Source organism: Tripterygium wilfordii, chromosome 3, assembly GCF_013401445.1.
Source record: "Tripterygium wilfordii isolate XIE 37 chromosome 3, ASM1340144v1, whole genome shotgun sequence".
Taxonomy (NCBI): domain Eukaryota; kingdom Viridiplantae; phylum Streptophyta; class Magnoliopsida; order Celastrales; family Celastraceae; genus Tripterygium; species Tripterygium wilfordii.
The window spans coordinates 1310255-1331048 of record NC_052234.1 but is presented as its reverse complement, the minus strand read 5'-3'; the positions used below and the strand labels follow the sequence as shown (position 1 = coordinate 1331048).

Sequence of the window (20794 nt, the reverse complement as noted above, 5' to 3'; positions counted from 1 at the left end):
AAAATCATATCAAATGGGATGAAAGTATCTAGAGCAAATCTGAAAGAAGGAATATTGAGTATAAAATTTCAGACATAAAATCAAAGTTGGGGGAGAAGAAAAAAAAGAGATTGAATTGGGTTCAATGCAAATCATCCTAAAGTTTCTCCACGAGAAAAAGAAACCCTTTGTTATGCCAGAGCCACAACTAACCTGGCACAAAGATAATTTGCAACACAACAAGATCTCAGCACTCAAATGAAGCTTATGATGCCTTATTGGAAGCTCAATCAATCCATCAAAAAGAAACATGCGAGGAGCGGAGCCACTTCCGTCGCGGTGTAATCTGAGTTCAATAGTTTACCAATTTGGTCGATTACCTTAATTTTACAACCAAACAGAATCCTTATAACCAGTAAAAAAAATCAATTTGTATATATGATTCAACTACCATGTTTACAGAATCTAAAAATGAACTTTGTCTTCATGATTATACTCTTCTTACAAGCTTTCATGAATCGTTTCTGCAACAAGACTCTCCAAACTGATATCTTCCTCCTCACAAACAGATCAAGCTGCAAAACACAACATTCAAATTAGAGAGACTACAAAATTCATTGAACGAATAATATATTTGAAGGCTACCAGCGGTTGTCAATACAAGGACTTTTCACCGGTAAATTCAAACAAGTAACCAACACATATTCATACTATTATTGATGGAGAACAAAAATATACCTGTAGGAGAGCAATCCTATAAAAGGATAAGCTCCCGATTACAAACATTAGGCTAATTCTTATAAATAAAATTTTCATGAAAGCACATAAAATACAGGGAAGGTATAAGAAATTCAGAGTCAAAGAAATCACACATGTTTCCAACATATACAAGAGTATCCAACCAAAGCAGTATTGCATTTCGGTATCAACTTGAAGCTTAAATTGATTTTGCTTTTCCTTATTAATTGTAGATTAATGAAGACCATATAAAAGTTTGTTAACAGAATTTAATACACATAAAAAGTGACCCATACATCAACAATTTAAGTGTTTCCAGAAACATTAAAGGACATTAAAAGGTATTGGGAACTATTGGTTTGGATTGGCAAGAACTGGGGAAGGGTCCGGGAAATTATTATTTTTTTAATAGAAAAGATTTATTAACTGCACCAAGGGGGTGCAACCCAGAACTAACAAGGATAACACTTCTGAAAATTTGAAACAATCAAAAATATTAGTACACATTCCATTCAACCAGGGTCAATCCATCCAAAAAACTACAATCGAGCAGTCCTTATCATGGAATATTCTCGAATTCCATTCTTTCCATATTAACCACCAAGTAGTATGAAGGATCAAGAGCAATAATTTATCCTTGGATTTGTCAGATGCAAGGAATTGCCAAGCTTCAACTTCCGAGATCAAAGGTTGGTTAGGAGGTGCTGGGTGTGTGATGTATAACCTTCATATAAGGTATGTATTATTATGGACCCAGCAAAGAAATAGCAAACCAAAACTCTTGAGTTTTCAGCATCTTTTTTATTAGAATTCACACCAGTTATAAATATGCAATCCACAAGCAACCAGCATCTTCCCTCCATCCTCCCACAATATAGTGGAGATTTCAAGTCCTTCAAGCAACCAAGTCCAATGCCTGAAGTTCAAGTTAACAAAATACTAGATTCAATAAGACTCTAAATTCAAGTTTTAAAACAGGTCCTAACTAGATGATCCAGTACTAAATATAATTATACTGTTTCGAATCTTCATCTATTGGGTATTTGATGCAATGCCTTTCACCACTGATTAAGACATATTTCAAATAATGAGCCTAGAGTTTGTTTATCATTAAACATGTTAATGGTTGCTAACTTGTTATAGCTTTGCGGATACTTCCAAGCACCTCAAATACACAAATAAAGTACATTTATTGCAAATATACTAAACGTAAAAAACCACGCTGAACATTCTAAACACACTTTAAAACAGCCATATTTGCTTCTCTTCTCTTTTTGGGACTGTTGAACACTAGAAGGGCTCTTCACTAAATACATAGACCAGTTTTCTACGTTTTCAGTTGCCGTGAGGCAAAATAGCAGCAAACAAGCTACAATCAGATGCAGTTGGGCGTTTAATGAAAAAAGTTTTCCTCTGAGAGTCCCTCTACTCTTCTTTCTTAACTATTGAAGAGCTTACATTCTTTCTTACCCAAATTCATTTTCAAGTTCATCAATATTGAATGGAAACACAATTAAACCTACATGAGCGACACTTGACTTAATCCTCAAATGACGATACTATACCTTCGATATTACAAGCGAAATAGTTCATGAGTCTTTTCTATGGCCAACGGGAATAAGGCTATAAAGGGAAAGAGTTCATTTATAAAAGAGGCAACCTCCATTCCCCAAGTTTAACTTGACATCATGGATCTTCAGCCAAAACAATCATTTTCTACCCCTTCACGAATCCCATCATAAATGACACAAAAACTACCCATATAAAACATGCCCCTTGTTTTCAAGGAGCACGTGCAATAAAAACAATTCAAAAGTTGCCACTTAAAATTACCTTGAAAAATGAATTGGTGTGAAAACCAATTTCCCTTGCTTAGCAATGAGGAAGAATCGAATTTGAAATATTCTGCTACATTAAAAACAAGGAATTGGATTTATCTTTGAATATATAAACCAATTGGTCAGATGCATTACAAGCTAAGAAATAGTTGATAGTTCAGTTTATCAAAACTCCTTAAGCAACGAAGCATCGGATGTTCCACTATGCTTATGCTACACAAAAAACACTTAGCCCATGATTGGACCAATTACATTGCAGACTTTAATTTCAACCAAGATACTTAGTCAGCTCAGGAAAAGGACGACCAAAAAAAACACACGACTGAATAAATGCAAATTCAAGCCATATAGAACAAGTCTGCAAAATCCAAAAACTTTATACGCTTTAGCTTTCTACACTCATCAAGTTTATGCTTTCTAAGAACACTACAACCAGTACAAGTTTCACCAAGGGCAAGGCAATAAGCACCGATTAATTCGATTTGACAAAACTATACCATACATTCACTGCTAATAAAAGGAGAGGCACTTACATCTTCCATCAATATCTTCTTGTCTAGCTCCCCGCCCCACCATCACTGGTTGACCCATGTCCCCCAAACGGCCATGGCAAAGATATCCGAAACCGCCTCTCTGCTGCTTGATTCTCACTCTGCGCCTCCCCACCAGGACCATCACTTCCAGAGCTCCCTTGGTTGCCACCGACCCTCCTCCTCTCATAGTCCGGATCATCAGTGGGTAACTCGTGCCGACAGACAGGGCACGAATTATGCAATTCGAGCCACGGCAAGATACAATCCTTGTGGTACAAATGCTTGCACGGCATCTGCTTGGCCTCAGCACCTAGGTCGAACTCATCCATGCAAACTGCACACTGGTTCATTTCAGTATTCAAGAATTCATGGGTCACCTTGACAGTCGGCAGCGTATCAATCGCCGATTTAGACGCAGGCGGAGTCCCATATCGATTCGGATCGTTCTCGGCAAGTTGCTGAATCAGCTGTTCAAGACCGGGCCCGACGAAATAATCCCCGATATTGGATGGCAGACGAAACCCTGAATCCGATGGGTTGTTCTCGATCACGAACTGAATTTGAGCCCCACCTGACCTGAGGTGCTGTAGATGGTTCTGGAGAAAGGCGAACGGGTCGAACTCCGCATGGTCAACGGAGCCGGATCGGGACCTGGATGCTGTTCCAATGAAAGTAGGATTTTGGAGATCGCTGGGAGAGGAAGGAAACAGGAGGGGGAGAAAGGAGGCGAAGGGATCCGATGAGGAGAAAAATGGGTCGGCAAAAGGATTCAGGTGCCGTGCCGGGTTTGAATCGGTGGTGGGGCTGGGGTTAGGGTTTTCGTATTCCTCCAGGAAGCCTCCGTTGCAAAGAGGACAGAAGGGGTCATCAGCGGGCGAGACCGTAACGGTGACAGTGCGGTTGCATTGGTAGCAGAAGAAGGGCTTGCCGCCTCCGCCGGCGGAGAGCGTGGTTCCGGTGAATGACATCGTGGTTAGCGATTGTTTCTGACGGAGATTGGGAGTCAACAGAGAGAGATTTAATAGGTTTTTGGGCGACGGAAGTCTCAGACTTTATACTTTGATCCGCTCTTTTTTCTGATTGGTTGGTGGTGGTGCCGCCGCCCTGAAAAAATACTTCAAACAAAGGAGATAGGGGAGGGCCTGAAAGCAATTATTTGGTTTCTAGAAGAGTCGAAAATAATAATAGTCAATATCCTTAATTAATCAAACTAATTTTGTATAAATGTGTAATTTTAGTAGTGTCTTTATTATTTAATCAAACAGTAATTTTGAAAACTTGGACATCTTTATATTTAGGGTTAAGGTTACTGAAAGATATGGTCATTTACAATTGGGTTACTGAAATAAAAATATTTCAAATTAGGTCATCCAATATTTAAAATTTAGACAAATAAATCACCCCGATAAAATTCTTATCAATTTTTGCAGAAAATTACTTATTTGTCAAATTTCGGCCACAAGTCAACATTTTTTATGATGGGGATTTTAGTATAGTGTTTAATTTTGCATAAATGTGTAATTTTAGTAGAGTGTTTAATATTTTAATCAAACAAATTTTGTATAAATGGGTAATTTTAGTAGTGTGTTTAATATTTTAATCAAATAATAATTTTGACAACTTGAACATCATTACATTTATATAATATGGAAACAAATTCATGCACCTTTCTATTCAAAATATTTTTGAATATATTTAGTCATGGATACGAATATGGAGAGACTGGAGATAATTTTTTAAGATTTAATTCATTCACAATAAAAGATGATAGAGACGAGAAGTAATTTTTTAAGCACAATTTTATGATAATTTGGTTGGTGATAATCTTAAAGAGTTTACTTGAGCGAGGGTATGCGGCCAAACCACAACCGTCAAGTTGACTCTTTTTTTTTTTTTGTTTTATGGGTTAGGGCAGCTACTATTCAAGGGAGCTTTTAGCCGGCCGAGCAGCCCAAGATTGTATTTTAGCCGAGCTTTTACCAGGTAGTGTAACCTGGATTGACAACAGTTTTTGTCATTAGACGAACTTGAATCTCGCAATTTTTAGCTGCACTGGTTAGCGAATACTCAACAATATCCTTGTCGTAATTCCTATTCATTGCCAGGAACAAAACGCGACTCAGAAGATGCTACTCAGACTGATCAGTGTTGTTGATCAAGGACTAGCTGTGGATTGTGGCTGACGATAATTAAACGTAGGACAAGAGATGAGACGTACAGGGAATTGATTGAATGAGGAAACTGAGGTATACCTGAACTTGGTACTTCAATAAATGGGAGTTTCTGTCAAACCAAGTATAATCCCATACCCCTCTCATACATCTAAGGTTTTTTTCTTGGGTTTAAATGAAAAACAAACATGTGCGGGCTCGATGTATCTACGGAAACCAGATAACTCTAAGCGGATAATATTGATTTATAGTGAGCTGGGGTGGATTTTCTGATATGATATCAAAGTGATGTGGTTTATAAGTAAAGATCCACGTCCTCTCACACATTCAAGTATCGACGCAGGAAGAACAAAGTCGAAAGTGATAACCCTTTTGTTATGCTGAAAAGAAAAGGCTGGAAAATGGGGATGGCTGTATGACTGAGGCCAGCTGTGGTTGATTCTTATCAAGAAAATGAATCTAGTGGAGAGACTTTGGCTGCATATGATAAGAGTCGGGATTGATCCCCATTCCATATGCACCAGGCAATTACAAGGTCTTTGGCACACAAGAGTGAAACCAAATAAATTTGTTGAACGTGGGAGTTGAACCTAGGATGTCTTATCTTCAATCCTGATAAACCCTAGCCATCTGCCCATCTCAACCTCATACGCATCTCAACCTCATATGCATCTCAACCTAGCCTGTTAGCTGCCCCATTGGGCCAAATATGCCCAATCAAAGTTGGTTGGATTTCGGTTTCAGCCCATCAGGCAAGCTGCACTGGGCTGCCAAGGCCCATCAATGAATGTATCACGAAAGACTTTGGGTTAGGTTCTCATGAGCACCAGGCAAGTGTAAAGTGTTATTGCAACGAGTCAAACTCGATTCCCAAATATGATTTTTTTATGGAGTGGCTGGGTTTGGGTTTGCTGTAGTAGCGTTTTGAAATCAAAATTTTATTTTTTTAAAAATTACAAATATATAGTATTCAGTTTAAAGAATCTGATGATATTTTTTTGTTTGAAAAAAAAAATAAAATTCAACACAAAAAAACATAATAATTATAAATCGTTGGATGTAAATTTAAAATATTTGATGTTTCGATTGCAACAGATTTAGTTTTTGTTTCGGAAAAAAAAAATTGGAATCGTTGGATAAATACTGCACAATTGTAATTTTTTTCAAATAATAAAAAAAATTGGACACTTTTTTATGTGCTCAAAAGAAAATACGTTTTCATCATTACAGGATGAAGCCAAGACAAATAATTGCAACATGAGTGGCGGTAAACGACGTAGTAGCACATTTTATCCACTTGGACTATTGATTATTAGGGTAGCACAAAAGTCAAAAAAAAGGAAGTGACGTGTCCAGTGGGCATTGGTGGTGAGATTAGCAAAATCTTTGGGGGCAGTCGTACTTGCGATCTATTTGTTTCGTTAATAAAGATCGGATTGGATGCCTTATTATGTGCGCAAAAACAGTTGTTAATGGGACTCCACCTGTTTTTGACGTGTCCAAATTATCTCACACTTTTTTCATCATCATCAACCATCACTCGCAAAACTTTTTGTGTTTTCACTCCTCAATTTTCATTAATTTGATGAAAATATGGTTACATTATGGTCGTCAAAATCCCGATTTTAATCGTAATATCGTACGATCTTAGATAACCAAAACGATTCGAATCGATGTAATTGATCTTATCGATTTTACGATCTTATCGATCTTAACCTTAATAAATTTATGGAGTCATGTGCTTATGGATTGTGGTCTACTAATCGTGTGCTTATATTTCTAATCATAGTTTTCTTGAAAAATTGGTTCTAATATATTAACATGATATAATCGTGCACAATTATTGTGCTTGCTTTTCATAGTTCTCTGGAGGTCTTAAAAAATTACAATTTTTGAAATATTAACATGCCTATAAATAAATAATAATCACATTTTTGAATTTTTTATTACCTATAAACTATAGTATATTATATCATGTTAATTATTTATTTAGAAATAAATAATTATATTATTTTACATTTATGAGTCTGTTAAGAAATATTGACATGTAAAATAATATAATTACTTATTTCTAAATAAATAAATAACATGATATAATATACTATAGTTTATAGGTAATAAAAAATTCAAAAATATTATTATTATTTGTTTATAGATATGTTAATATTTCATAAAATTATAATTTTTTAAGACCTCTAGAGAACTATGAAAAGCAAGCTACAATAATTATGCACGATTATATCATGTTAATATATTATAACCAATTTTTCAACAAAAATTAGGATTAGAAAGATAAGCACATGATTAATAGACCACAACTTATAAGCTTATGACTCCATAAGTCTATTCAGATTATGATCGATAAAATCGAAAAGATCGTAAAATCGGAAAGATCGGGTAAGATTGTAAGGTGAGATCGATAGATCTTATCAATTTTGAGATTTTACATTGATTCGAATCATTTTGGTTACGTAAGATCTTACAATCAAAATCGGGATTGACAACCATGGTCAAGATGATCAAAATGGGCCTACGTGGGCCCACTCAATCACGACCTGTACAATAATCAATGATTAATTATACAAACCTTCAAAAAAAAGTATTAAATTTGTCCATTCTGTCAAGCAATTAACCGAAATTAATCAATCAACATGACATCATTTAGAAGACGACAACTAATGGAGGAATTTGTATGCTAATCCTGATTAGTTAATTAGTATAATACTGACCCCCCACCCACCTTAACTACAAATGGGACATAGGAATTTTTGTTGCTAAAACGGTGTGCTCATGGACTTATGAGGTAATGGGGTCCCTAATATTGATCCTTAAAAATGGCTTAAATTGGCAAAATGGCTACGGACGATGTTGCACTTTTATTGTGTGGTGTGGGGTGTCAAAAGCGTGCAAGCATGTGTATATGCCTCCAATATGTAACATAAGCATATACTAATCAAAGTCCACTAGTAGACCCCCATCAATAAATAAAAGAAAATTATGCATGCCAAAAATACACTCATTTTATTTGCCATGCATATAACCATTCAAGGGTGGTCGAATCGTCCAGAAAGAATTCTTCTAGTTATATATCTACAATTTAATAATCTACATTTTTCTTCTAACCGAGAACGACATTATATTGGACATTCGCCCAGTTACTAAATTGAGCAAAAATTCAAATTAAAAAGTGGCCACGATGATATTTCTCTTAGTGAGAATTGAACCCAAGAACTCCTGAGTATATATATACGGTTTACTCTGAGGGAGATTTACTAACTAAACTATCACCCAATTACTAAATTGTAAAGATATCACATATGTATATGTATCTTAAGTTGTAGATATTAATTTTACCAAATTAACCATATATCGTACCACTATACAATTATACATTTATTATGCTAGCATCCCATTCTTCGCAAACATCTACCATGGGTGTGTTTGGTGCAACGGAACTGCAGACGATTCCATTGGTCGAGTCACTAGAAAGCTACTCCGTTGCACCAAACGATGTGGAGCCGCTAGCGGATCCGTTAGCATCTCCATTTTGCAAAGTTGACCCGTTACACCAAACACTCCCGCATATTTTAAAGTTTTAAGCTTAATTTTTTTCTACATATTTTCTGTTAGCGTTGAAAATCATCCTAACCGCTCTACCAAATACATCAGTGAGACATACATACATATATATATCATAACATTTATTGTGCAAAGACAAATTTGGCCTTCTCAACAACCTTTCAACAAATCAATGAGCCAGTGGTAGTTTTGGCATTTGACATTCACGAAACAATTTCTGCAGTATGGGGCCCACGACAACAACACGCAACGATAAATAATACTATCCGTTGGATTCACCAGCATCACAATCCCAACGTTTCAAGTAACGAATCTGTTTCGTCCACGAAGCGCTTGAAATGCTGCAGTGGCAAATCACGTAAATAAAGAGCTGGCCAGGTGCCTATTTACGAACGCTGACTCAACTTACTTACCGACTGATTCATTCAAGCCAAAGACATATGCTGGTTCTTGCCAGATCTGCATGTACAACACGCTTCAGCGAGAAACACGTTTTCCTGCTTTATTGTTTTTCTTATTATTTTACCAACTTTGCCAGTTTAGCAACTCTTTTTAGTAACATTGACATTGACCCCCCGCTGACTGTGAATACTAAACCTTAGAAGTTATCCAATTAGGTCAAAACTTGAAGTTAATCATGAATAGATGATGAAGTTACTGCTCGAATGGATAACGAAGTTACCGCAAGTAGCTGGAGCCTTCAATTCAAGCGGTACGGAAATTACCAATCAATGGGCCCCTTGCTCTGACAACACCCACTTCAATTCCTCTGCAGACATTGAAAGAGCGTCGACCTCCGCGAGTGGGGTTGGGTTGGATTGGGTTGGGCCGTGGGAATAGGGATGATAAAACTCTATCTGATCTGAATGATCTAAAAGATCCGACTTAGAGTAAATCAAATTTATACATAATTTATAAGTCTGAAATCCGACTCTAAACACATTCGAAATTCAATCTATATTAAGATCCGAACATGTAAATATTTCGTGTGAAGACACGATGTTGTTGGATCAGAAACCGACTCCGAACGGATATTTTTTATCGTCGCTGGTGAGTAGTTGGGGCCCACCACCCATGTGCCCTCCCTCCTCTCTCCACCAGCTACTGCCCGTTCAATGATTAGCTCCCTGTTCCCTCTTCTCCCCCAAAACCCCCATTTTCTATCTCTAAACTCCTCCAAAGTTCAAACCTACACTCACAAACCACAAATACATCCCCACAGTTTCTCTCTCTACTAATTCTGCTTCACTTACGATTCCATTGTCGCTTCGCTTGATCATGTCAACTATAGAGGGAGCCACTAATGGAGTATCAAATGGCGCCATAATTGACCAGCAGAGGCAGCAGCCGCAGGAGAACGGCGCTCTAGTAGTGAAGAAACCGCCGTCTAAGGACCGGCACAGCAAGGTAGACGGTCGTGGACGGAGAATTCGGATGCCGATTATTTGTGCGGCCCGCGTGTTTCAGCTCACACGCGAGCTAGGTCACAAGTCCGATGGTCAGACCATCGAGTGGCTGCTCCGCCAGGCTGAGCCCTCAATCATCGCGGCCACTGGAACTGGTATTACTCCGGCTAGTTTCTCCACGGTTTCTGTCTCTGTTCGAGGGGGAAACTCTACCTCCTTGACTTCCACCACTTCGTCCAATCTTTCGTCCCTTGATCACAAGCCCTTGCTTGGTCCACCGTTTATACTCGGCAAGCGAGTTAGGACCGACGATGATAACGGCAAGGATGATGGGGGTGGTATGACGATGGGGCCCACCATGGGTTCGCTAGCGGGACAAACGACTGCTGTGCCGGCAGGAGGTTTTTGGGCGTTGCAGCCACGGGCGGACTTTTGGGGCTTTGCTGCTGGACCGCCGGAGATGGTGTCTCAACAGCAGACCCTATTTATGCAGCAACAGCAGGCTGCGGTTGCGGCTGCCATGGGGGAGGCATCGGCAGCGAGGGTCGGAAATTACCTTCCGGGACATCTCAATTTATTGGCTTCGTTGTCAGGTGGACCGGGTAGTTCAGATCGGAGAGAGGATGATCCGCGTTGATGTTTGGTACAGAGGACTGGTGGTTGCGTTGTTGGTTGGTATATATATATATATGAATATGGTCATGTGTATGCTTCTTATTATTTCTGTGTGTGAAGATGGGAAAGAAAGCGGATTTTAGGGTTAGAAGTTTAGGATTTGGAAACTTAAGTATGAATTAATGCATTCAATTAGGGTTTGTTAGTGATCAATGGGAGATTGACCAGCATTTTGAAGTTCAAATTGTTTACGTTTTGAGGAGGTTTTGTTGGAGGAGAGTTGGAGCAAAGCACTATGTTTGGAGATTGGAAATCGCGGTACAATTGAAAGGGTGTTGTGGGATTTGGGGTTTTATTTGAATTCCGTGATTGCCTTGTTTGTACTGTGTGGGAATAGCAGATGGTGCTAAGTCTGAAATTTCTGTGTGTGTGTGTGTGGAAGAATTAGGTATTTCTTGTTGCTTCAAGGAAACAATGAATGAATTCTGAAGTTGAAGAGAAAATGGTTCCCTTGTTTTGTTACAGAATTTGTTCTCTCTAAGTCATAATTTAGTGTGTATTTGTAGTCAATTCATCAACTGCCTTGGAATATTTCACAGTCTGGATTCGTTCCAATTCTCTATGGCCGGCAGGGATTGTTTTCTTGGCTGCAAGTTGGATTACCACAGAAGGTTATTAGGTGTTTACTTTATGATTGGATATGACAGTCACAAATTGTCTGGACTCCATCTCTTCCAATTTCACTGCCTTTGTTTTGGTCTGGTGATCTCAAGAAAGAGAGGTGCTCTGTGAGAGATGAAAGGCTCTGGATGCCTCTCTGCAATACCTCTGTTTTGGAAAAATTCTTTTTAGTATTCTTAGCCATTTATTCTCAGATTTATCTGTTGTGTGAAAATAATGTGTTGCATGTACGTAGATGGATTGTTTTTGGGAAACTCGTTTGTTTCTTTGGAATCCTATTTTCTTGCTCCTTCCTTCCTGTTTGTGTGTGCACTCAATGTAAATATGAACTTATTGACTAATAATGTCAGTCTGCCTTGCTTTGTTTGAGTTTCGTTTTGCTTTGTTTTGTGCACTTATTTAATCTCTATTGATAGGTTTTTGTTTTGTTTTATCGACTGCAATTTCATAAAAGCTGAGGATCAAAGGATTTCTCTATGCTTCGATGTTCTCCAGAATGTAAAAACTCTCATTAATGTGGAACTTGGTTTTTCTGGTCACTACATCCATCAGTATTTCAGCTGGGGCTGCACTCTTATTACAGCTTGATGTACGAATTAACGTGGAAGTTACCTGATAATTTACAACCAAATTGGGATAATCCAGCTGGTAATCGAAGCGCCAATGGATGTATTTCTGTGGTGTTTACATGTTTCGATCCCTAGTGGGATCTATCACGTACAGTTTTGCTCTTTTGGCTTTATCTCAACTTATCTGTTGGCAGGTTGTGCGTGTGGCGTGCTCGAACACTAATTAGGCAGAAACAGTGGCTACGCCCTAGTAGATTCTGTATTAGGTGAAATGTCCTCGGCATAATCCACATGTTTTGTTTCCCTGGTGTTCATTATTGCAGATAAGGATCCAATAATTGGTGGATCCCACATGTTAATTTGCGATGTAGAAAGTGAGTGATCTGTCGGATAAACTCACACCAGAATACCTGATTGCAGGGCAGCATGAAATTGCAAAGAGCCTGGTGCTGTTACACTATAAGTGGTGGGGTTTGGCTCCTGAAAGTGGGCCTTGCAGTGAGACTCTATTAGTGGTGGGGTTGGGCCCTTGTAAGTGGGCCTTGCAGTGAGACAATCCAAAATTAGCCTACAAATATTGAACTTGTGATCCAAGAGAGAATGGTAAGAAATAGCTTAGAAAGGTAGTAGTTAGAGATTAACCATTTGGGTGATAATGGAGTCAAATTATATAGGTTCAGAAGGTATTGAATTCGATTCCCATTAGAAGTAATATTTTTTATGGTTACGCATTGAGTTTTGACTGAATTTATTTGATCATCGGTGATAAATTTTTACGCTTACAACCTCACCCGTAACGGATGTTGAAATAACAAAATTGTATGGTGTTATTATTAGGATCATTACCCAAAAAAAATAATAGTCGGAGGTTTTCACTTTTCATTTTTAAAAAATAATAGTAGCAAGGACTAAGGACGAGGTAAATAAATAAATAAATAACAACGTGATTAACCTTTTGCGAGGCAAAACCGTAAAAGTAAAACAAGAGGAGGAGAAAGAGTAGATCAATAATGGCGTCGCCGTCGAGAGGAGGGATTACTCAGGTCGCGGCACGATCGGAGATGGAGAAGATGAGCTTGGATCAACTGAAAGCACTCAAAGAGCAGGTTGATCTGGAAGTGAATCTCCTCCAAGACAGTCTCAACAACATTCGTACGGCTATCACTCGCCTCGACATCGCCTCCTCCGCCCTCAACGATCTATCGCTCCGCCTTAAAGGTTCTTATGTCAATAATTCATACCTACTCCCCCTATGTGGCTATCGATTGAAGAATAAACAACTAAAATTATGTATTCGCCCTTTTTGCTGTGTGTTTGTGTTTTGGAACTATAGGGAAGAAAATGCTTGTGCCTCTCACTGCCTCGCTCTATGTACCGGGAACACTTGAGGACGACGAGAAAGTCCTGGTTGATATCGGCACTGGTTACTTCGTTGAGGTAATTGATCGAGATTATTACTCACTAGTATTTTCATTTGATGCGATGATACTAATCCCGAGTTGAATTTCATTCGTATCAGAAAACCATGGCCGAGGGCAAGGATTATTGTTCGCGTAAGATTCACTTGCTTAAGTCTAATTTTGACCAACTTCTTGAGGTATGTTTTTGAGTTTTAACAATTTCTTGTAAAATTTACACAACTAATCGGTCTAGCTGTGGATATTTGATAAGTTTATACTATCCATGGTTAAATTGGATATTGCAAATCATTAGTAGTGAAACAAATTACATGGTGTGGGCTGTAGGCTCAACTGAACACTAATGAAAGGAAAAATACTTGTTAATCGTTGCAAATTGACTGTTAATATACCCTATGAAAACTTTTTTCTACATATACTGTTGCTTGTAAGATCACTAATCTTGCAACTGAGGTTTATGCTGTTATGAAGGTTCATCCCTAGCGTTCCCTTTGGATTCAGCATCTGCTTTCTTTCATTTGTTAGCCAAATTATGTGACTTGTAGAAAACACATTCTGGTAATTATTATGTTTCTTAGTTTAGCATCATGGCTGCTTTGAGTTGTTCATCTCTAGACTGCTAGACTGCAGGTGCAGTTGAAACCAGTAGGTGCAGTTGGGAGGATACTGTTTTATTGAAACCTAGCTGTGTTGAAGGGCTTGAAGCTAAACCAGGGAGATGCCCTCTTAAGTGTGTGATCAAGTGATCACTATAAGTAAGAGGTTTTAGGTCATAACAGAATAAACAGTGTTTCTTTAATCTGATTTTTTTTTAATCATATGTACGGTGTTTCTGCACCCTTTAGTAGAAGAGAACTAGGGAAGAAAACCCTTATTAATAATATTTTTCTTTTTGCATTTATGGTCCATCTGCCTCCATATTCTCTCAACAGAATTGCCAAATTCAAAATGCAGCTTGCATCGAAAAAGAAGGGCGTTGCTGATGAAGCTGGCGCAATCTTGCAGGCCAAATTGAAGCAGTTAACACCGTCAACATAGTATTTCCCGGATCTCTTTTGAAGCTCATAAGCCGTTCATCACAGTAAATGGTCAAACTTTTGCCGGTGATATTAGTTGTCTTCCTAGTTCAGTTTCTTCTTGTATCCTTTCTGTCCTGTCAAGAGTGGGAGGGAATGTGATTTTCGCCAATGGTTAGACATAGCTGATAGAAGTTAAGTGCAGAATTTAGAGAGGTTAGTATTTGGCATGTTTGCTCCACAGAAGTTGCTGAGAGTGCTTGTATTTCTAGTGTTGATCAATTTATATATATATATTTCCCTGGGTAGGCTTTTTTCACGTCCTCTAATTTTTCTGAATTGGTGTTTGAAACAAAAAAAATAACAATAAATAAATGAAGGACCAAATTTTATTCAACACATTGATACCCATCTCACTATGTTCAGCAAGAGCATTGCAAGTTTTTACTCTCAAGTTACAATCTCCTATCCAATCCCATAATAATCCTGAAATTGCTTGCTAACCGCATCGTTAAATTAGTTCAAAAAATGTTTTCACATTTTACAAGTCTAACATATTTCCACTCCACTTTAAAGGAAAAGAAAAGAGGGGCAGTGGTGTTAGGACAAAACTGCAGTAACCAAGTAAATCCATAAATATTTCTCAAAGAACAAATGAGAAAATAAAAATCGCGGACAAGGAAGACATTATAGTGGATGCATCTTTGTGTGCTCTTATACTGAGTGGGGTATCAAGTAGATGAAGATATAGAAATTATCTGCAATCAGCACCAACAGCTTCAAGAATGGACTTGAAACCATCTCTTTCTAAGCACTCCGCAAGTTCAGACTGCAAAAAAATATTATGTAAAAAATATATTCGGAAACTCTCTTGCATTATATAAAATGTGGAGCAATGCCCAAACAGACATGCATAAAATCCTTTGACATGAAGTAAAAATGTGCTGATTGTCCTTATCAAACAATTCTCACATCCTTCCAGTTTCAAGATTCAAGAAACAATTATTAGCTCATTTGCAGGAGTCAAATAAGAAAGAATAACCAGTTACTTACCAAACTGATGTTTTCATCCACATGTTTGCTTTATGTTATTTTATTACAATGTCCGGTTATAAAATCTCATAGCAAATAGAAAAAAATAGGGTTGTCACATTCAGTCACATAGAAAATATTCTATCTGCCCTACCTCCTCCATTAGTTTATGTATGCATTCTACAGATGTTCCCGAGATAATGTAATATGCACACCCCCTTTTTCCAAAATGTAACATAATCCACCAGCACCATCATTAAACTTCTTCCCATTTCTTTCAAGCTTCAAAAAGCTCAGAAACACAAGAGATAAGAGTTACAATACCTTTATCTGAGGGATCAGGGCAGGTCCACCATAGGCAAATGCTGTATAAAGTTGAATAAGAGTTGCTCCAGCTCGTACTTTTTTGTATGCATCGTCGCCACTGAATAAAGGTCCCAGACAGAAGGGAAGTTTCAAACAACAGTTAGTTTCATGACCCTAATATGCCAATGAAGATAGTGACGAAATGGCATTCCACTTGAATTTACCTGCTGACACCCCCACAACCGATCAAAGGAATCTTGCCCTGATAAAAGTACAGAACCATGAAGTTATGCTCTCAAACGTGACATATATGCATTAATACCATGATAGGAAAACAAAAACGAAAAAAGAACTCGAACACAACAGTATACAAAAGGTATCCAAATCCAAGACTTCAAAAAAGGACCATGAAATTATGGTCAACTAGTTCCATTTAAGTGAAAAAAGAATCCACAGACTTCTTATTTGTTGGAACTGGCCATATGTCCAGTGTCTAGTCATTATACACCTAATGTGTGGTTGAAATTCCATAAAAAAAACTTTTAAAAAAAATCATCAAGAACTAGATACGCAAAACTTACACGGCTCAACTCAGATATATTGCACTTTTACAGTCACTTGCTGGGAGTACCGGCAAACTTGGATTTGGGGCAAATAAAAAATTATCAGGCAAGAGTGCAGAACTTTAATATCTCTAAGAGTGCAATACCCACTCGTTTCAGTGCCTTTCAGCAACAAAATACTTCAATATTATTACCATGCTCATAAGGCATCTTCATGCATAATAAATTAAATTAGATGTAAGAACAGCATCATACCCTTGTCAAAATATACATCTGCTTCAAGATGTCCGTGGACAGGCCAAAGAGAGGTTTCCCACTTAAGCCACCAGGTTCTGCAGCAACTGGGTTTTTATTAACTGGATCTGGTCTTTGAACAGTTGAATTTGATATGATCTAGATGATAAAAGGCAGCTTAAATTACAGACCTCTGGAAAAACAACATAATAATTCATGTTCAACACATAGTGAAGAATAAAACAATAGTTAAACATTGAGCATTACATAATGAATCAAAACTTAAGAAATCAAGATTTTCTTGATATTAAAAATTTAAAACTCAAAAGGGAAAAAAATCCTACCAGAATGACAAACCAGAACTAAAAGTCTTAACACACTCTGAAGAGATAGGCGCCCAAGTGCGCCAGACTTGAGCCTGGGGAAGTTGTATGGTCTAGCCAAAACGTGATTTAGTCATTTAGATTTGGTTGACTAAGAGAAACTTACCTTACCAATTCGAGTTCCTTGACAGTTGATAAAACTAACCCAGGCTCAAAAATTCTCAGGCTGCTCCCTTTCATTGTTTATTTTCAGAATGACATTTATTGTTGCTTCAGCTCCTACTTTGTAGAACAATGCCTTCCCTCCCTCATAAGTTTCTTACTTTCCCCAAGAAAAGAAAAAATAGTATACATTGACCTTCATTTTTGAAGATAGAAGACAGATATTAATACATGAAGCAGCCTAATTTCGCCTAGAGGATATGATATAGGATGCATAAGCAGAAGTGCAGAACACTTGACCATTCAGTTTCTTTCTAAGAAGCCAGTACTAATTTTAGGGCTAACAGTATGAATAATACTTATCAATATGTGCTATAGTCCACGGATCATATGCAGCTCATATGTTGCAACCATCCCTTCTTCCCAAGCCAAACCCAGATAATCAACCGGGAAAGGAGACAGAGAGAAAGTTACCTTCACAGCAATGTATTACGGCATAAAGATTTGTGCATCTAAATAATCTTTTTTGCATGGAATTTATGCATCTAATAATCACATGTGTCCTACGATGGCTAACATAAAGGATGTATACAAGCTACCTTGCATCTTTAAGAAAGTTGTTGTATGATGCTGATTAATTCACTATCATAATAATTTTCAGCGCCATATGGGCCAAAAAGGAACTGACATACATAGACAAATGCTCAAAGATTCCAAGACCATCAAATTATAGTTTTTTGAGTCAAAAGCTGTAAAGTAACATGAGTATGGGATGAAGAGAAAGCATACCAATCCATCCAGGCGAAGAGCAAGAGCCACCTATATTCAAATGGAAATAACCATAATAATGTCGTAAATAGAGGTTGAGAAAGTAATTATGCTACAAGTTGAGAAAAGTAGTAAGTAGTTATGCTATAAGTGCTTTTACATACTGCTGCAATGTCTTCAAGGTCTTCCTTAGACAAGTCAGGTGCAATTTTTATAAGTAGTGGAGGTGGACCCTCCTCACCCCATTGCATTTCATCACGAGCTGCTTGAACCTTTAATAGAAAAAAGATGATATATACGATTAACCCAATGTTGCATCAGGCTATCAGAAAAGTAAAACAAAGAGGAAATCACATTCATGCCTAAATCTCCATACCTTCTTAACAAGGTCCTTCAACTGTTTTCTTCCCTGAAGCATACGAAGTCCAGGAGTATTGGGTGACGAAACATTAATAACCTAAAAAATAGAAACACATTGAGACCTAGTTGGTGCATATGAAATTTAAAGCGATAGCATTCAAACCAAAATTCTGACTAGGTCCTGGAACGGTATTATATTTTCAAAGGAAGAAAAATGAAGGCATGACAGAAAATGAGATTTTCGATAATGCTAGTATGAAACAATATGAAAAAGAATGTATTGAAGGGATAAATTCCATGAGCTACCAACTACCAAGACAATTCAATTTAAATCACCAAGGGCGCATGCTCTTTCATTCCAAATTATACCTAATAAACATATATTTCAGCAGCAAATGATCAACGAAAATAATTCCATCATAAATCATGCTACTGAACACATCATATAGTGGCAGGAAACAGGAATTCCATTCCATTGAATAAAATGAAAATGTCAAACAAGTGGATATTAAATAATCATGAGAGAACTAATGATATAATTGAATTACCTCAGGAGAATTATATTCACTAGGGCTCTAAAGTCAATCTAACTGCAATACCTCAAGTGTGGACCACACAACGCTAAATAGTAAATACAGAGTCCCAATAAGGCTACCTGGGTATAAACATGCCAAAAGCAGAAATATGACAGCAGAGAAAATTCGTAAAGGAGCAGAAAAAAAGTCTACCAAGTAATCAGCATACTGAGATAATGTATGAACTCCTTGCACGTAATCTGCAGCAGCATCTTCACTTGTCTTATTCTTTCCAAGATTGACCCCGAGAATGCCTGGGCCAGCTTTGCCTCCATGTTTAGTTTCCTCACTAGAGGATGACGAAGAACTAGAAGTTTCATCTAACTTCCTCTTCCCATGCTGGGCACCTAGTCTCTTCGCAACTGCCACAATGCCTTCACCATTAAAGCCGCAACGATTGATTATTGCCCTGGCCATGGAAAGCAAGAACATTACTTTATCAGCCACTACTGAAGTGAATACAAACTCCTAAACATAAGCAATCATAAAAATTTCACAAATACAACAAAAAATTACTTCCAAATAGCAAGCAATTTCACCCTCAAATAACAAACAGCATTCTGATTATGCAGTAGAGTGTCTAAATTGCAGGTCAGTATCCATTCTCACCCTTCCTGGCGCAATCTGAAGATTCGTGGCTTTGGGTTACCTTCTTGTGGAACAGGAGTAACAGAGCCAACCTCTACAAAGCCAAAACCCAAGCCAAGTAAGCCTTCAACAGCCTCAGCGTTTTTATCAAATCCAGCAGCAAGGCCTAAAGGGTTGGAGAACTTCCTTCCCCAAACTTCAAGTCCTAATATTGGTGCATCAGGTCTCTTTTCCTTTGGAACCCAACCATGAGCAGCAGCAGACACAGCAAGTCTGTGAGCAACCTCAGCATCTAGAAGGGCAAAAAATGGATTTACTAGCTTCGTTGCTGAGAATAGCCAGCCACTGCAATTAATAGTTTATGCGGAATAAGTTTCTCATATAGGATTACAATAGTAGTTAATGTGGCACTACAATGAATAGTATATAGGTATAGCCAGCCAGCGAAACATCTTATTGTTTTAGCTGCAATTGGGCATTGTAGTATATAGTCTTTATGCAAATGAGGATGCTATACTGAAAACAAAGTATGACATGAACCAAACAGAAGGATCACTCAAAGAATTAAATGAAATACCAGAAAGTTGCTTCATCCACTGTACTCACGTAAGCTCCTCCACCTATTACCAACCCTAAGGTTGCTCCGGTCAACAACCTACCCTACAGTTAAAAAAAACAACCAGAGACTGAATCTCAGAAACAGGTTTTTCGATGCATAAATTTTGTGCTGAAATTATTAGAGAAGATTATGGAAACTGTATCAATATGCACTTTTACACACACACACACACACACATATATATTTCACTTTTCCTCCATTCCTTCAGTAACAAAGATATATATTACTCTACTGGTTGTTTTGATTCATAGAAGCATCCATGGATGAACGACTGAGAGAGAAGCTTACTCGTTTGGAAAAGTGAGGTATTTTGGGAGAGGAATCTGGGACAGAAGAGCAATGCCTATAGCCTCCATACCGGCTTGAATTTAACCTTCTGTGCAGAAGATCTCCAAATAATCTCCTCGAAGCTCTTGCCGCCATAACTCCAAGAATCAAAATAGAAAGAAGCTCGAAATTCTCTCGATTGTTTTATTTATCCCTAACAAGTCTCGCGAAACGCAAAGGAACTTTCCAATTTCTTCCTTTTCGTGCCCCTTTTTTTCTTTTTTTCCAAAAAATTAAAATACAAGAATTGAAGGTAAGCAGAGTTTTTAGCGCAGAGAGAGGAGGAGTTCGGACGGCGAAATAAAACCCTTCACACTCGCCTTGGATATTTGGAGAGACTTGCTTGCTCGAGAGTCGAGACTCGAGAGCAAGGAGGGTCTGTTTAATTAAATCA

General features: G+C 37.9%; 4 protein-coding genes across 7 annotated transcripts; 2 read left to right on the top strand and 2 right to left on the bottom strand.

Annotated features, from left to right (window-relative positions):
* Positions 1 to 226: 226 nt before the first annotated feature.
* LOC119995163 (E3 ubiquitin-protein ligase RING1) lies at positions 227 to 4241 on the bottom strand. 4 transcript variants are annotated; one of them, XR_005467633.1, is made up of 3 exons: positions 3089 to 4241; positions 2551 to 2622; positions 227 to 554 (listed from the first exon to the last, which is right to left on the bottom strand). XR_005467633.1 is itself a non-coding variant. In XM_038841570.1 (2 exons), the coding sequence occupies exon 1, from the start codon at positions 4054 to 4056 to the stop codon at positions 3112 to 3114; it is 945 nt and encodes a 314-aa protein (XP_038697498.1). In that variant the 5' UTR covers positions 4057 to 4241; the 3' UTR covers positions 227 to 554; positions 3089 to 3111. The 4 variants fall into 4 exon arrangements, 2 of the variants coding, with proteins under 2 accessions (XP_038697498.1, XP_038697499.1); XR_005467634.1 differs by lacking the exon at positions 227 to 554 and adding an exon at positions 1118 to 1633; XM_038841570.1 differs by lacking the exon at positions 2551 to 2622.
* Positions 4242 to 9783: 5542 nt separating this feature from the next.
* Positions 9784 to 11912, top strand: LOC119988777 (transcription factor TCP7-like). Its single transcript, XM_038833939.1, has one exon. It carries the CDS (start codon positions 10117 to 10119, stop codon positions 10879 to 10881), a length of 765 nt encoding a protein of 254 aa, XP_038689867.1. The 5' UTR covers positions 9784 to 10116; the 3' UTR covers positions 10882 to 11912.
* A 1139-nt stretch (positions 11913 to 13051) lies between these two features.
* Positions 13052 to 14860, top strand: LOC119988784 (probable prefoldin subunit 5). Its single transcript, XM_038833950.1, has 4 exons — positions 13052 to 13327; positions 13443 to 13546; positions 13629 to 13706; positions 14482 to 14860. The coding sequence occupies exons 1-4, from the start codon at positions 13120 to 13122 to the stop codon at positions 14563 to 14565; spliced, it is 474 nt and encodes a 157-aa protein (XP_038689878.1). The 5' UTR covers positions 13052 to 13119; the 3' UTR covers positions 14566 to 14860.
* A 164-nt stretch (positions 14861 to 15024) lies between these two features.
* Positions 15025 to 20768, bottom strand: LOC119988768 (dihydroorotate dehydrogenase (quinone), mitochondrial). Its single transcript, XM_038833928.1, has 11 exons — positions 20362 to 20768; positions 20032 to 20114; positions 19476 to 19799; positions 19020 to 19275; positions 18308 to 18388; positions 18096 to 18203; positions 17953 to 17982; positions 16700 to 16837; positions 16106 to 16143; positions 15900 to 15999; positions 15025 to 15372 (listed from the first exon to the last, which is right to left on the bottom strand). Exons 1-11 carry the CDS (start codon positions 20494 to 20496, stop codon positions 15298 to 15300), a joined length of 1368 nt encoding a protein of 455 aa, XP_038689856.1. The 5' UTR covers positions 20497 to 20768; the 3' UTR covers positions 15025 to 15297.
* Between the last annotated feature and the right edge of the window lie 26 nt (positions 20769 to 20794).

Coding starts and splice junctions, on each gene's coding strand:
- LOC119988777 (XM_038833939.1), top strand. CDS start 10,117: ATGTCAACTATAGAGGGAGCCACTAATGGAGTATCAAATGGCGCCATA.
- LOC119995163 (XM_038841570.1), bottom strand. CDS start 4,056: ATGTCATTCACCGGAACCACGCTCTCCGCCGGCGGAGGCGGCAAGCCC.
- LOC119988768 (XM_038833928.1), bottom strand. CDS start 20,496: ATGGCGGCAAGAGCTTCGAGGAGATTATTTGGAGATCTTCTGCACAGA. Junction 16,838..17,952: donor CTCTTCGCCTGGATGGATTG/GTATGCTTTCTC, acceptor TTTATCATCTAG/ATCATATCAAATTCAACTGT. Junction 16,144..16,699: donor AGATGTATATTTTGACAAGG/GTATGATGCTGT, acceptor TACTTTTATCAG/GGCAAGATTCCTTTGATCGG.
- LOC119988784 (XM_038833950.1), top strand. CDS start 13,120: ATGGCGTCGCCGTCGAGAGGAGGGATTACTCAGGTCGCGGCACGATCG. Junction 13,328..13,442: donor TCTATCGCTCCGCCTTAAAG/GTTCTTATGTCA, acceptor TTGGAACTATAG/GGAAGAAAATGCTTGTGCCT. Junction 13,547..13,628: donor GCACTGGTTACTTCGTTGAG/GTAATTGATCGA, acceptor CATTCGTATCAG/AAAACCATGGCCGAGGGCAA.